General features: G+C 48.9%; 1 protein-coding gene across 1 annotated transcript in view; it reads right to left on the bottom strand.

Moving 5' to 3' along the window:
* LOC117748339 (glutamate receptor ionotropic, delta-1-like) overlaps positions 1–16,510 on the bottom strand; it is a 278,598-nt gene that overhangs the window by 16,257 nt on the left and 245,831 nt on the right. The window contains exons 9-14 of the mRNA XM_034557989.1: positions 10,686–10,787; positions 8,252–8,374; positions 6,915–6,989; positions 6,475–6,808; positions 4,211–4,349; positions 319–514 (exon numbers count right to left, since the gene is read on the bottom strand). Coding sequence (XP_034413880.1) covers positions 319–514; positions 4,211–4,349; positions 6,475–6,808; positions 6,915–6,989; positions 8,252–8,374; positions 10,686–10,787 — 969 coding nt within the window. The remainder of the gene's footprint in view (positions 1–318; positions 515–4,210; positions 4,350–6,474; positions 6,809–6,914; positions 6,990–8,251; positions 8,375–10,685; positions 10,788–16,510) is intronic.

Below are 16,510 nucleotides of genomic sequence, written 5' to 3'. Positions count from 1 at the left end.
CCTGAAGCAACGGAGAGAAGTTTGTTGTTTTAACGCAGAGCTCAGATATGAACTTTTTAAGTATGTTATTATTGTTATTGTTGTTATTATTATTATTATTATTGTTGTTAGTATTATTAATAATATAAGTTATGAAAACAAAAGTGTAGAATTAAAACCCCAAAAGAAAATAGTTCCGTCCTCCTCAGATCACGACATTCAGACTGAGTTTAGGATCTGAAAGCAGAGCGGCTCCTCCACACACACACACACACACACACACACACACACACACACACACACACACACACACACACACACACACACACACACACACACCTTGCGGATGCCCTCAGACGGGCTGGACACCGAGTGGTCCAAGCCGTGGCTCCTGCTGATGGTCCTCCAGAGCTCCGCGTAGGTGCTGTCCTGCTCCAGAGGGTTGGTCCCTTTGTTCCTGAAGTAGTCGTAGACCGCCGAGTCCCTCACCGTGCCGTAGTCCACCTCCATCTGCCGGGCCAGGTCCTGGAAAGACCTGCAGGACAGGAGGCCACGAGGACATGAGGACACAAGGACATGAGTACACAAGCATACGAGGACATGAGGACATGAGTGCACAAGGACACGAGGACATGAGGACACAAGGACATGAATACACAAGGATACGAGGACATGAGGACACAAGGACATGAGGACACAAGGATATGGGGACATGAGTACACAAGGACATGAGGACACAAAGACATGAGTACACAAGGATACGAGGACATGAGGACACAAGGACATGAGTACACAAGGATACGAGGACATGAGGACACAAGGATATGAGGACATGAGTACACAAGGACATGAGAACACAAGGACATGAGTACATGAGTGCACAAGGACACGAGGACATGAGGACACAAGGACATGAGAACACAAGGACACGAGGACATGAGAACACAAGGACATGAGAACACAAGGACATAAGAACACAAGGACACAAACACAAGTACACAAGAACACAAGTACATGAAGTGCACGAGAACACAAGGACACAAGGATACGAGGACATGAGGACACAAGGACACAAGGACATGAGAACACAAGGACATGAGGACACAAGGACATGAGAACACAAGGACATGAGGACACAAGGACACAAGGACATGAGAACACAAGGACACAAGAACACGAGGACACGAGTACATGAGTACATGAAGACATGAGAACACAAGGACACAGGACACGAGTACATGAGTGCACAAGGACACAAGGACATGAGGACACGAGTACACAAGGATACAAGGACATGAGGACACAAGGACATGAGTACACAAGGATACGAGGACATGAGGACACAAGGACATGAGGACACAAGGATACGAGGATATGTGTACACAAGGACATGAGGACACAAGGACATCAGTACACAAGGATACGAGGATATGAGTACACAAGGACACGAGGACATGAGGAAACAAGGATACAAGGACATGAGTAAACAAGGACATGAGGACACAAGGATACAAGGACATGAGTAAACAAGGACATGAGGACACAAGGACACAAGGACACGGTGAGGAGCTGCTGTTTTTAAGGATCTGGAGCTGGGACCAGCTTAAAGTGCACCAGAAAGCATTCTGGACGGTCACTCGGTCAACGCTCAACGTGTCGATATTATTCACTTGTTTATCTGTTCAGGGATAATTATATTATATATATTTATATACATACAGTAAATGGATTGTAAACATAACTCCCAGCTCTGTTATTCAGAGACCAGAAACTGATCCCAGGTCAGATCTTGTTTTTACCGCGTTGGGAGTTTTTAAATCAACGACGCCCACGAGACCAAATAATTAATTTCTGCCTCGAGATGTTTGAACAACAAAACAGTTGTTTTTATTTTAATAAGAACAACAGCCGAGTTTCATCAAAACAAACACGGCCAGGAATATTGATTTCCTCTTCCACCCAAGTCGAGGTGAAAATAATACAATAATACAATAATATATATATATATATATATATATATATATATATATTATTGTATTATTGTATTATTTTCACAATAATACAATAATATATATATATATATATATATATATTATTGTATTATTGTATTATTTTCACCTCGACTTGGGTGGAAGAGGTATATATATTGCGTTGGCGTTGGATGTGTTGGCGTTGGATGTGTTGGATGCGTTGGCGTTGGATGTGTTGGATGCGTTGGATGTGTTGGATGTGTTGGATGCGTTGGATGCGTTGGCGTTGGATGTGTTGGATGCGTTGGATGTGTTGGATGCGTTGGATGTGTTGGATGCGTTGGATGCGTTGGATGCGTCGGATGTGTTGGATGCGTTGGATGTGTTGGATGCGTTGGATGCGTTGGCGTTGGATGTGTTGGATGTGTTGGATGCGTTGGATGCGTTGGATGTGTTGGATGCGTTGGATGCGTTGGATGCGTCGGATGTGTTGGATGCGTTGGATGTGTTGGATGCGTTGGATGCGTTGGCGTTGGATGTGTTGGATGCGTTGGATGTGTTGGATGCGCTGGATGCGTCGGATGTGTTGGATGCGTTGGATGTGTTGGATGTGTTGGCGTTGGATGTGTTGGATGCGTTGGATGCGTTGGATGTGTTGGATGCGTTGGATGCGTTGGCGTTGGATGTGTTGGATGCGTTGAATGCGTTGGATGTGTTGGATGCGTTGGATGCGTTGGATGTGTTGGATGTGTTGGATGCGTTGGATGTGTTGGATGCGTTGGTTGTGTTGGATGCGTTGGATGCGTTGGATGCGTTGGATGTGTTGGCGTTGGATGCATTGGCGTTGGATGTGTTGGATGTGTTGGCGTTGGATGCATTGGCGTTGGATGTGTTGGATGCGTTGGATGCGTTGGATGTGTTGGATGCGTTGGCGTTGGATGTGTTGGATGTGTTGGCGTTGGATGCATTGGCGTTGGATGTGTTGGATGCGTTGGATGCGTTGGATGTGTTGGATGCGTTGGCGTTGGATGTGTTGGATGCGTTGGATGTGTTGGATGCGTTGGATGCGTTGGATGTGTTGGATGCATTGAATGTGTTGGATGCGTTGGATGTGTTGGATGCATTGGAGTTGGATGCGTTGGCGTTGGATGCATTGGCGTTAGATGTGTTGGATGTGTTGGATGCGTTATATGCGTTGACGTTGGATGCGTTGGATGCGTTGGATGCGTTGGATGCGTTGGATGCGTTGGATGCGTTGGATGCGTTGGATGCATTGGTGTTAGATGTGTTGGATGTGTTGGATGCGTTGACGTTGGATGCGTTGGATGCATTGGCGTTAGATGTGTTGGATGTGTTGGATGCGTTGACGTTGGATGCGTTGGATGCGTTGGATGCGTTGGATGCATTGGATGCGTTGGATGCGTTGGATGCGTTGGATGCATTGGATGCGTTGGATGCATTGGATGCGTTGGATGCGTTGACGTTGGATGCGTTGGATGCATTAGATGCGTTGGATGCATTGGATGCGTTGGATGCGTTGGATGCATTGGATGCATTGGATGCGTTGGATGCGTTGGATGCGTTGGATGCATTGGATGCGTTGGATGCGTTGGATGCGTTGGATGCATTGGCGTTAGATGTGTTGGATGTGTTGGATGCGTTGACGTTGGATGCGTTGGATGCATTGGCGTTAGATGTGTTGGATGTGTTGGATGTGTTGGATGCGTTGACGTTGGATGTGTTGGATGCGTTGGATGCGTTGGATGCATTGGATGCGTTGGATGCGTTGGATGCGTTGGATGCATTGGATGCGTTGGATGCGTTGGATGCGTTGGATGCATTGGCGTTAGATGTGTTGGATGTGTTGGATGTGTTGGATGCGTTGGCGTTGGATGTGTTGGATGTGTTGGATGCGTTGGCGTTGGTAGCATTGTCTGAACCGTCTGTCGTGAGCGTGGAGGTCTCCATGACAACCACAGCTTGATTGTTCTAAACATTAAACACTTGAACTCTTCATGGACGGCTTCCATCTTTATTTGAAAGCTAATCGTTCCTCTGAGTTTAAACTCCTTCACGGTTTGAGAATCAGACCAATTGCAGCTTTTCTCTTGAAGAGCTTAGCAATCTTTTCAAAGGGCCCCTTCAGATTCATAATCAGCCAAATGTATATATATGTAATATATATATATATATATATGTATATATATATATATATAATATATAAATATAAAACATAATATATGTGTGTGTGAGAGCCTCACCGTATAGCGTGGTCCATGCGTGACACGGTGAGGTACGCTGCCAGGTTGGCGGTGTAAGACGAGCACACGATGAGCGTGAAGAGCCACCAGCTGCCCATCACGATCCTCAGGGCCACGGAGCCCACCACGCCTTCCCCACCTGCACACACACACACACACACACACACACACACACACACACACACACACACACACACACACACACACACACACACACACACACACACACACAAACACACACACACACACACACATACAGTCCTACATTACCAAGAGAGGACCTGCTTGTGTTGAGAGTCCAGTTTCAGAGAGGAATGGGGGGGGGGGGGGGGGGTTCTGCAGAGAGGCTGCATCTAATCACAACCCGTCAACCCTAAAAGGTTTCCCAGGCAACCAGCCAGACCATAATAGATGCAGCTGGGTGCCTCTGCTGGGAAGGTGTGTGTGTTCATGCTGGAGTGTGTGGATCCACTTTACTGTGTCTGTGTGTGTGTGTGTGTGTGTGTGTGTGTCTGTGTTCTTGTTCTTCTACCTTTCAGAGGACGGAATCGAGTTATTGACCTACAGATTAGGGACTCTTTTTAGAAAAAGAGAACCTTTTTTTTTTTTTTAAAGGGCCTTTTGGGAAACTAACAACACTTTTTGAAAAATGAGGACGTTTTTTGTGAAGTGATATTTATGATTTTTCTAAAAGAGCATTTCACATCTTGGTCAACTGGAGACTGAAAGGTCCTGCAGGAGGACTTTGGGGGCCGTGGTGAGGTCATAATGATACTCACAGGACAGGCACTTTGGGAAATTATAACTTTTAGGAAAAAGTGAAAGCTGAGGACATTTTGGAGACATTATGGAGACATTTTAAAGACATTTTAAAGACAATTTAAAGACATTTTAAAGACAATTTGTGGACATCTGGGGGGCATTTTGAAGACATTTTGGAGACATTATGGAGACATTTTAAATACATTTTAAAGACATTTTAAAGACATTTTAAAGACATTTTAAAGACATTTTGAAGACATTTTGAGGACATTTTGTGGACATTTTAAAGACTTTAGAGTGCGGTCATATTTCTGCGTTGGGCCTGGAACAACGGCTTCAGGGTCCATCACGTCAGCTTCTGTTTAATCCTGAAACTTCTTCCCGTGTTTGTTTTGCAATAGTTTTAACTGCATCAAAGTAGCTCCTAAAAAACAACTTTCTCACACAAGGAAAGTGCTTGAAAAGAAAGCCAGGTTTATTTCCCCGCGGCTCCGTTTCCTGGAGCTCTGAGCAACATAAGCCTCCCTCTAATTCATTTAAGCACTTTTCAAGTTTGATGTCCTTGTTTCTGCTTCTCTGCTAAATATTTCAGACGCTACAAATCCTCCCGTGATTATTGTTTCCCTCTTCTGTTGCTGTGTAATCCGTGTAACGGCTCCAAATTAAACCCCCTCTGTAAATCAAATTGAAATCCGTCTTCACGAGGCAGATAATCTTCCTCTCGCTGCCATCGGCCCTGATTGGTTCCGGCCGAACGCAGAGCCGCTGCACCGTGAGAACATTCTGGAATCACGTGAAGCTCCGATACCTCGACGGACGCTTCCATCGGCTCCGCCGTCCGTTTCCTGAGTTTGGTCGAAGTTCACCGAAGTTAAATGATGCAAAGATTCCCACAGATTGTGGCAGCTCTTGCTCTTCAGCGATGAGTCCACTGATTCCATTCACTTTGATGGATTCTCTTAATTTGGCCAATTTAAATGCGACTGCAGCCGAGCCTGAGAAGTCGTGAGCAGCAAAACCCCACAAATGCTAATATGGGACACTTTGATAAAGAAAGAATAACTGTGATCAGCGCTCTGCGATGGTATGAACATAAACATATTTCTACAGAGAGCAGATCTGCCTTATTTACATCGTTGCCTTATTTTTGCCGAGATGGCGTTAATTTGAGTGTTGATGGAGCGGCTACGACGATAGCATCGCTAGCACTGAACGTGTTTCGATTGACAGAGAACTAATTCACATTTATTTTTTGCAAATCTGCATCACGATGAAGTTATTTTCAATATCTTTTTGATCCGTTTATTGCAAATAAACCACAGCGGAGTCTGTTTATTTGTGGTTCATGTCGCGGTAATAAACCAACGGCCGGCTAGCTGGCTGCGAACACGGCGTCCGGTAAAGTGTCTGGTCAAGAAACATTGTCAGCATAGTTGTAATCTCCTATATGTATAAATATAGTAATAACTCATAATAAATCACACACATTATTTCCTGCTCACCTTGATGGACGAACGCCCCGTAAACGATCCAGACGGCGCTGTGCAGGGAGCCCGAGCCCCCGTTGGGCGGCTGGCCAGGTGCATTCTGGGAGGAGGAGCGCAGCGCCTGCAGCCTGTTGAGCAGGAAGATGAGCACCCCCACCACGGGGATGGCGGCGGCGATGCAGGCCCAGACGGCGAGGTCGAAGGGCGCGAACAGGGAGAAGATGTTGATCTTCTCCTCGGGCTTCCGCAGCAGGATGCCGACGCTGTAGTCCAGGTAGCGCTTGCTGAAGTCCACCACGTTCTCCCGCTCCGGCGTGATGGTGATGGCCGACACCGCCAGGTCTGCTCTCTGGGGGGAGAGGCAGGAAGGTGGCGTCGGCCAATCAGTGACAAGTATTCATGTTTTGAGCTTAAACAGCCAGTCTCCAGTGAACCTCATTGGTCCTCAAGCTTACCTTGTTGATGAGGTCACCAATCATGCCGTTCCACGAGCCGTTGGGGAGCTGAGATCCATATTTACTGTCGGCCACCTGGAGGAAAGATTCACAAGTTATTGAGTTCACGTCGCCTCATTTAGAAGCAGCAGGCTGGAGCAACAAGCTGGAGCAACAAGCTGAAGCAACAAGCTGAAGCAACAAGATGAAGCAACAAGCTGAAGCAACAAGCTGGAGCAACAAGCTGAAGCAACAAGCTGAAGCAACAAGATGAAGCAACAAGATGAAGCAACAAGCTGAAGCAACAAGCTGGAGCAACAAGCTGAAGCAAAGCAACAAGCTGAAGCAACAAGCTGAAGCAACAAGCTGGAGCAACAAGCTGAAGCAAAGCAACAAGCTGAAGCAACAAGCTGAAGCAACAAGATGAAGCAACAAGCTGAAGCAACAAGATGAAGCAACAAGATGAAGCAACAAGCTGAAGCAACAAGCTGAAGCAACAAGATGAAGCAACAAGCTGAAGCAACAAGCTGAAGCAACAAGATGAAGCAACAAGCTGAAGCAACAAGCTGAAGCAACAAGATGAAGCAACAAGCTGAAGCAACAAGCTGGAGCAACAAGATGAAGCAACAAGCTGAAGCAAAGCAACAAGATGAAGCAACAAGCTGAAGCAAAGCAACAAGATGAAGCAACAAGCTGAAGCAACAAGCTGAAGCAAAGCAACAAGATGAAGCAACAAGCTGGAGCAACAAGCTGAAGCAACAAGATGAAGCAACAAGCTGAAGCAAAGCCAAGCTCAGGATGCAGTGGAACATTCGTTATTCATCAACAACACGCTTCGGTGCTGCGATGCTTATGATGCTTATGATGCTTATGATGCTTATGATGCTTATGATGCTTATGATGCTTCATGAGCTGCAGCTACGACTCGGTGGAGAAGACTTTGAGTCTGAAGTGTCACGTTTCAGAGCTGTTGGTGCCTGTTGTCTTCATTTTGTGACTCTTTGTAGTTGTTTTGCTCAGCAAAAACCGGCACTAAACCGGCACTAAACCGGCACTAAACCTGAACTAAACCTGAACTAAACCGGCACTAAACCTAAACTAAACCTGAACTAAACCGGCACTAAACCGGCACTAAACCGGCACTAAACCGGCACTAAACCTAAACTAAACCTAAACTAAACCTAAACTAAACCTGAACTAAACCGGCACTAAACCTAAACTAAACCTGAACTAAACCGGCACTAAACCGGCACTAAACCGGCACTAAACCGGCACTAAACCTGAACTAAACCGGCACTAAACCTGAACTAAACCTAAACTAAACCTGAACTAAACCGGCATACGCGGCTCAGTCCCACCTGGTAGATCTCGTATTTGAAGCCCAGGATTTTGGCGAGCGCGTCCAGGACGTCGATGGAGAAGCCTTTGTACCTCTTGGGCTGCCCGAGGATGTTCTCCGCTACCATGACGAAAGGGTCCTCCTGCAGAGAGAGAGAGGGAGGGGGAGAGAGAGGGGGAGAGAGAGGGGGGGGGAGAGAGGGGGAGAGAGAGGGGGAGAGAGAGGGGGAGAGAGAAAGGGGGAGGGGGAGAGAGAGGAGGGGGGGAGAGAGGGGGAGAGAGGGGGAGAGACAGGGGGAGGGGGAGTGGGGGAGAGAGAGTGGGAGGGGGAGGGGGGAGAGAGGGGGAGAGAGAGGGGGAGGGGGAGAGGGGGAGAGAGGGGGAGAGAGAGAGGGGGAGAGAGAGGGAGGGGGAGGGGGGAGAGAGGGGGAGAGAGAGGGGGAGGGGGAGAGAGAGAGAGAGAGAGAGGGGGAGAGAGAGGGGGAGAGAGAGGGGGAGAGAGAGAGAGAGAGGGGGGGAGAGAGAGAGAGAGAGGGGGAGAGAGAGGGGGGGGGGGGGGGGAGAGAGGGGGAGAGAGAGGGGGAGAGAGAGAGGGGGAGAGAGAGGGAGTATCCCCTTAGCAGTGTCCCCTTAGCAGTGTCTCCTTAGCAGGTTCCCCTTAGCAGTATCCCTTTAGCATTGTCTCATTAGCAATAATCCCTTAGCAGTGTCTCCTTAGCAGTGTCCCCTTAGCAGGTTCCCCTTAGCAGTATCCCCTTAGCATTGTCTCATTAGCAATAATCCCTTAGCAGTGTCCCCTTAGCAGTGTCTCCTTAGCAGGTTCCCCTTAGCAGTATCCCCTTAGCATTGTCTCATTAGCAATAATCCCTTAGCAGTGTCCCCTTAGCAGTGTCCCCCTTAGCAGTGTCTCCTTATCAGTGTCTCCTTAGCAGTGACTCCTTAGCAGTGTCCCCTTAGCAGTGTCTCCTTAGCAGTGTCCCCTTAGCAGTGTCCCCTTAGCAGTGTCTCATTAGCAGTGTCCCCTTAGCAGTGTCCCCTTAGCAGTGTCCCCCTTAGCAGTGTCTCCTTAGCAGTGTCTCCTTAGCAGTGTCCCCTTAGCAGTGTCCCCTTAGCAGTGTCCCCCTTAGCAGTGTCCCCTTAGCAGTGTCTCCTTAGCAGTGTCTCCTTAGCAGTGTCCCCTTAGCAGTGTCCCCTTAGCAGTGTCTCCTTAGCAGTGTCTCCTTAGCAGTGTCCCCTTAGCAGTGTCTCATTAGCAGTGTCCCCTTAGCAGTGTCTCCTTAGCAGTGACTCCTTAGCAGTGTCTCCTTAGCAGTGTCTCCTTAGCAGTGTCCCCTTAGCAGTGTCCCCTTAGCAGTGTCTCATTAGCAGTGTCTCCTTAGCAGTGTCCCCTTAGCAGTGTCCCCTTAGCAGTGTCCCCCTTAGCAGTGTCTCCTTAGCAGTGTCTCCTTAGCAGTGTCCCCTTAGCAGTGTCTCATTATCAGTGTCTCCTTAGCAGTGTCTCCTTAGCAGTGTCCCCTTAGCAGTGTCTCCTTAGCAGTGTCTCCTTATTAGTGTCCCCTTAGCAGTGTCCCCTTAGCAGTGTCCCCCTTAGGAGTGTCTCCTTAGCAGTGTCCCCTTAGCAGTGTCTCATTATCAGTGTCCCCTTAGCAGTGTCTCCTTAGCAGTGTCCCCTTAGCAGTGTCTCCTTAGCAGTGTCCCCTTAGCAGTGTCCCCTTAGCAGTGTCCCCCTTAGTAGTGTCCCCTTAGCAGTGTCTCCTTAGCAGTGTCCCCCTTAGTAGTGTCACCTTAGCAGTGTCTCCTTAGCAGTGTCCCCTTAGCAGTGTCTCCTTAGCAGTGTCCCCTTACCAGTGTCTCCTTAGCAGTGTCTCCTTAGCAGTGTCCCCTTAGCAGTGTCTCCTTAGCAGTGTCCCCTTAGCAGTGTCCCCCTTAGTAGTGTCCCCTTAGCAGTGTCTCCTTAGCAGTGTCCCCCTTAGTAGTGTCCCCCTAGCAGTGTCCCCTTAGCAGTGTCTCCTTAGCAGTGTCCCCTTAGCAGTGTCTCCTTAGCAGTGTCCCCTTAGCAGTGTCCCCTTAGCAGTGTCCCCCTTAGTAGTGTCCCCTTAGCAGTGTCTCCTTAGCAGTGTCCCCCTTAGTAGTGTCACCTTAGCAGTGTCTCCTTAGCAGTGTCCCCTTAGCAGTGTCTCCTTAGCAGTGTCCCCTTACCAGTGTCTCCTTAGCAGTGTCTCCTTAGCAGTGTCCCCTTAGCAGTGTCTCCTTAGCAGTGTCCCCTTAGCAGTGTCCCCCTTAGTAGTGTCCCCTTAGCAGTGTCTCCTTAGCAGTGTCCCCCTTAGTAGTGTCCCCCTAGCAGTGTCCCCTTAGCAGTGTCTCCTTAGCAGTGTCCCCCTTAGTAGTGTCCCCTTAGCAGTGTCTCCTTAGCAGTGTCCCCTTAGCAGTGTCCCCTTAGCAGTGTCTACCCACCAGTAGAGTGACCACTTTGACCGTAACTCCCAGCATGCCGTTCTCTATCCGGCTCTCCTTCAGGCTGCCGTTCAGACCGTGGACCGAGTCCCACGTGGCGAGCTGAGGAAGAAATAGACAGGAAGTAGAACCGTGAGGAGGAGGTATGAATACATGTGTGTCTTTAACTGACAATCAATTATTTGTTAGTTTTACTTATGAAACTAGAATTTTTGGTCAAAAAAAGTGTATATTTTTGTCAACAAAAAAATGTATTGATTCTCAGTTCATATATTTTCACTTACAAAATCGATACAATGTGTTGCGTAATAAAGACACAAATATACCTTCATATTTTGAGAGCAACAATCTGTTTTAGAGCAATGTTTTCTTTGTCGTTAGCATTCAATCGTTTGCATTTATTAGTGTTTCTGTTCTGGTTGTTTTTTGGTTTGTATTTTATGACACACACACACACAGACACACACAGATGGACACACACACACTCACACACACACACACACACACACAAACACACACACTCACACGCTCACACACACTCACACACACAAACACACACACACACACACACACACACACACACACACACACACACACACAGACAGACTCGCTCCCTGCATCCCATAAATAAACTAATCTCTTTATGCATCGATGTGAAAAGAAGAGGAGGAGGAATAAGAAACAGTCAATAGAATAAAACATGGGTCACTTTCCCATAAAGAGCAACAACAGACGTTCATAAAGTATCACCATACGCTGACGATGAAGCAATATATACGACTAATAGAGCTCCACTATAAAGAGACCATAAAGAAATAGATTAAAAATACATACACAAATAAAAGATGAATTAAGGTAAATATATAATTGATTAAGTGGTTATTCACACATGTTGTATAGTTTGCTAAATTGTGTTTTAGGGCCATTGTACGTTAAAAAAATATATAATAAAAGTTAGAGTAATATTTAAAAAAAACAGCAGATACAAATTAAAAGTTGGTACCAATAAAAAAAATTAAAAAAATTAAATAAAGACATGTTTTTTAAATATATGTAGGAGAAAATAAATCTACAAATCTACAAGAAAAAAAAAGCCAAAAAGTGCAAACAATTTGAATTATATTCGTTTTTACCGATAACTCATTAATAAACGGATGAAGAGGATTTGTTTACCCTACTTAATATACCATAGTAACATACTATAATATACCATAATACATGGAACCTCAGTTATTTTCTTTGGGTCTCGTTCAGGTTGAGTCATCAGTACAAAAACAATCTGCGCCCCTGAGGATCATGGGTAATGTAGTATTTAGAGAAGTAAGATCTTGGTTCCGGTTCTTTGAAAACCAAATTTAAAGTATCCTGTTGTTTTCCTTCAGATCAAACTTCTGGGCGATAATCACGAGTTTGGTTGACAGGAAGTCGGCCTCTACTTTCAGAGGTAGAACACAACGTGGGCCACCAGGTCTGGAACCAATGACCAAAGTCAGGTGGGTCTGGGTTCGTCCTCTGGGGAACATGAACATCTGAACCCGACTGCGTGGCGCGCGTGTGTCCCTTTAAAGCCACGAAGCCGGTGTGGGCTCCACCCACTTGAGGAGATAGGACTCGCTCAAAGACCCCGAAGATCTGTGCAGCACGCCTCCACCCAAAGGCCTCCAGACACCGACACGGGTTGAAGATGAGAGGGAAAAGAAGGAGGCGAGGATGGAGACGGAGATGAGAGAAAGGAGGCGGAGAAGGACAGAAGAAGGGAAGGAAAGATGGAGCGCTTGTTTCATAATCAGGGAGCTATTCTCAGCCCCGCTGTCCTCTGGGAGGTCTCAACCCCTCGTTGTTCTGCCTGTGTGAGACCGATGAGGTCTTCATTAACACTGCTGCCCTTGTCACGGTCTTTCTCCTGGCTCGTTGAACTGTTGAACCAGACGACCAGGAGAGGAGGAAGAAGAGAGGAGGAGAGGAGGAGGAAGAGAGGAGGAGGAGGAGGAGAGAAGAGGAGGAGGAGGAGGAGGAGGAGGAAGAGAGGAAGAGAGGAGATGAGGAGAGAAGAGGAGGAGGAGGGGGAGGAGGAGGAGGAAGGGAGGAAGAGAGGAGGAGGAGGAGAGGAAGAGAGGAGGAGGAGGAGAGAAGAGGAGGAGGAGGAGGAGGAGGAAGAGAGGAAGAGAGGAGGAGGAGAGAAGAGGAGGAGGAGGAGGAGAGGAGGAGAGAAGAGGAGGAGGAGGAGGAGGAGGAGGAGGAGAGGAGGAGGAGCTGTTCTCAGGGTCAATCGACGCGTTAATGTTGAGGAATAAAACACGCTCATGTTGTTCCAGTCCGACTTCCTTAATGTCACTTTGTTATATATATATATATATGTCAGCTGGGATAGGCTCCAGCGCCCCCGCGACCCTAATGAGGATAAGCGGTATTGAAAATGGATGGATGGATATATATATTTGTATAAAGCACAATAGAAACGTTCATGTATTTTTAAAGGAGGGTCGTGCAGCTCAGCTTCATGAAATCACTGAACTCTATAAAAAGGTGCCGGTGACGTCACCGCGGTAACGAGAGGAGGAGCTTGTTTCGGTCGCTATAATAATCACAATCAACGTGACGTCCTGTTGTCAGAAGAGTTTGCATCAAAAGTGCACTTCAACAACTATGAACTCACAGAAGTAATAAAGACACGCTTCCCCGAGGACACCGAGCTTCACATCACCGGGAACTGACAATTATTAGATTATTAATAGCAGAAAGAGGACTTTCCAAAAGGCCAGACGGTCCCAGCTGAGCTGCCGGTCGCTCTGAGCCGCTAACGAGAGCTCGATATGAGATATGCTGCGAGGACTCGCCGAGGGACGCTCCGGTGTTTCATTACAGGATCGAACACGTGGCGCCGCCCGCACTGCGCGTTCAAGTCCTCGTTCAGACACGATCATGCGGGTAAGAGACGCGCTGGTGTTTTGCAAAATTGGTGCGTCTCTACCACCCGGTTACCGGCACAGGAAGTGAAACCACCCGACCTGCTGGAGAAAGAGCTGCGCAGGTTCGGAAAGTGCGCTAGCGGGTTCAAAGCTGTTAGTCTGGGCTGTAAAGACCCCAAGCTGAGACACGTCCTGTCCCTCAGACGCCAGGTCTTTATGTTTTTAGAGTCACCCCCACAGTCACTAGAGGTGTCCTTCAAGGTGAGGCACGGGGAAGGGTTATACCTGGTGTACGCGAGCTCGGGGCAGATGAAGTGTTTCGACTGTGGACAGGCGGGACATAAGCGCTTTGCGTGCCCGCAAAAGCAGCAGAAGAGCGCGGAGAAGCTCGCTGTGGACGCGGCGCTCCTCGTGGCCGGCCCCGGGGGCGTTGCAGACGCTGTTTTCCCCGTTGGTGGGGGCGCGGCGCTCCTCGTGGCTGGTTCTGTGGTCATGGCTGGTCCCGTGGACACAGCTGGTCCTGTGGTCATGGCTGGTCCCGTGGACGCAGCTGGTCCTGTGGTCATGGCTGGTCTCGTGGACGCAGCTGGTCCTGTGGTCATGGTTGGTCCCGTGGACACAGCTGGTCCTGTGGTCATGGCTGGTCCCGTGGACGCAGCTGGTCCTGTGGTCATGGCTGGTCCCGTGGACACAGCTGGTCCTGTGGTCATGGCTGGTCCCGTGGACACAGCTGGTCCTGTGGTCATGGCTGGTCCCGTGGACGCAGCTGGTCCTGTGGGTGCAGCTGGTCCCGTGGACGCAGCTGGTCCTGTGGGTGCAGCTGGTCCTGTGGATGCAGCTGGTCCTGTGGTTATGGTTGGTCCCGTGGACGCAGCTGGTCCTGTGGTCATGGCTGGTCCCGTGGACGCAGCTGGTCCTGTGGTCATGGTTGGTCCCGTGGACACAGCTGGTCCTGTGGTCATGGCTGGTCCCGTGGACGCAGCTGGTCCTGTGGGTGCAGCTGGTCCCGTGGACGCAGCTGGTCCTGTGGGTGCAGCTGGTCCCGTGGACGCAGCTGGTCCTGTGGGTGCAGCTGGTCCTGTGGATGCAGCTGGTCCTGTGGGTGCAGCTGGTCCCGTGGACGCAGCTGGTCCTGTGGTCATGGCTGGTCTCATGGGTGGGGATGTGGGGGGTGCGGTTAGCTGCGCCGGTTCTGAAGTTAACAGGGTCAATAAGGAGGATCAGGGCCAGTCTTACAGTCAGGAGGTTTCTGTGGTTCAGAACCTCATTGCGTGTGGTCCTGATGCAGCACCACAGTCAGGCTGTGATGAGGCAGCAGCAGTTTGTAGGTGGAGATGACAACAGAGCCGCAGAGGATGAGCAGGGTGCAGGGGAGGTGTCCAACAGCCAGCTGTCTACTGGAGCAGAGGACATGGATTATGAGAGTGGGTCAGAGGCTTCATCCTATGTGGGAACAGGCCTTAAAAGGTGCTGACCGGTACTCGTTAGATTGGCTGCTTACTTCTGGTCTTGTCCTGTCTCTTTCTCTCCTCTGACCTTGCAATGCAGCACTTACATCTAGGGTCTTTAAACATCAATGGTGGGAGGGATAGGCTCAAAAGAGCATCACTAATGGAAGTTATTAACCAGAAAAAGTTGGACATCCTCTTGTTGCAGGAGACCCATACCATTCCTTTGGATGAGGTCGACTGGGGGTTATGGTGGGAGGGCTCATGCACCCTGAGCCACTGCACCAACCTTAGTGCTGGAGTAGCCGTGCTAATTAGGAAAGCAGTGAATGCGGAAGTCCTGACAGTCAGGGAGGTGGTAAAGGGCCGTCTGCTGGTGGTGAGGGCAGATATAGAGGGCTCAGTTTATTGTTTTGTTAACATTTATGCGCCCAATAGGGGGCCAGATAGAGCACGTTTTTTTACTTTGCTGCTAAATGAGCTGCAGAGCTGCCAGCAGGAGCGGCTGATCATTGGGGGGGATTTTAACTGCACGCTGGACTTCACCGTAGATAGAAACAGTGAGGAACCACACCCACAGTCAGCGCACACGCTTCATAACGTCATCACTCAACTACACATGTTGGACACCTGGCGAGTGAAACATCCGCAAGCTAGGCAGTACACTTGGGTGAGGGTGAGCAATGACAGGGTAAGTGCAGCCAGGCTGGACAGGATTTATATCTCGGACTGCCTCAGCTCCAGTATAAAAAATAGCACCATCAGTCCGGTTGGGTTCACCGATCACCACCTCGTCAGTTTAGTTTTGATAACCTCCCCAGGTGTAAGGGTTAACTCCTACTGGCATTTTAATAACACACTTATGCACGACAGCATTTTTTGTCAGGGCTTTGAGGTTCTTTGGCAGCAGTGGCAAGCTGGAAAAGCTTGTTTCAGCTCTCTGAAGCAATGGTGGGAGGTCGGTAAGGCACAGATACGTGTGTTCTGCCAACAGTACACCGCAAACGCCACCGCAGTTATAAAGTCTGCAGTTAAAGACCTCGAAGCTGACATAAAGGACATTGAGGAAAGTTTGCAGAGAGTGCCAGATCCCAGAGTGGGCCAGCTACTGAGGGACAAGAGGATAGAGTTGAGCTCTTTCCTACAGGAGAGAGCAAAGGGAGCTCTGGTTAGGGCTCGGTTTCTCCAGGTGAAAGACATGGATGGCCCAACCTCGTTCTTTTTCAAGTTGGAGAGAAAACAAATGACCTGTCTGAAGCTCCCGGGAGGCAGGGTAACCACGGACCAAAAGGAGATGAGGATCCATGCCATGGATTTTTACACCACGCTGTTTGGGGAAGAACAATGCTGCCAAGAGAGCCGTAAGGAGCTCCTGGAGGGGCTTCCACGTCTCAGACCAGAGGAGAGGGCTGCGCTGGACGGGGAACTGACGCTGGAGGAGCTGACGCTGGAGGAGCTGACGGTTGCG

Source organism: Cyclopterus lumpus, chromosome 19 (genome assembly GCF_009769545.1).
Source record: "Cyclopterus lumpus isolate fCycLum1 chromosome 19, fCycLum1.pri, whole genome shotgun sequence".
In the NCBI taxonomy this organism is placed as follows: Eukaryota; Metazoa; Chordata; class Actinopteri; order Perciformes; family Cyclopteridae; genus Cyclopterus; species Cyclopterus lumpus.
Note: the sequence above shows the minus strand (reverse complement) of the source record. Positions and strands in the feature narration are given on the sequence as shown.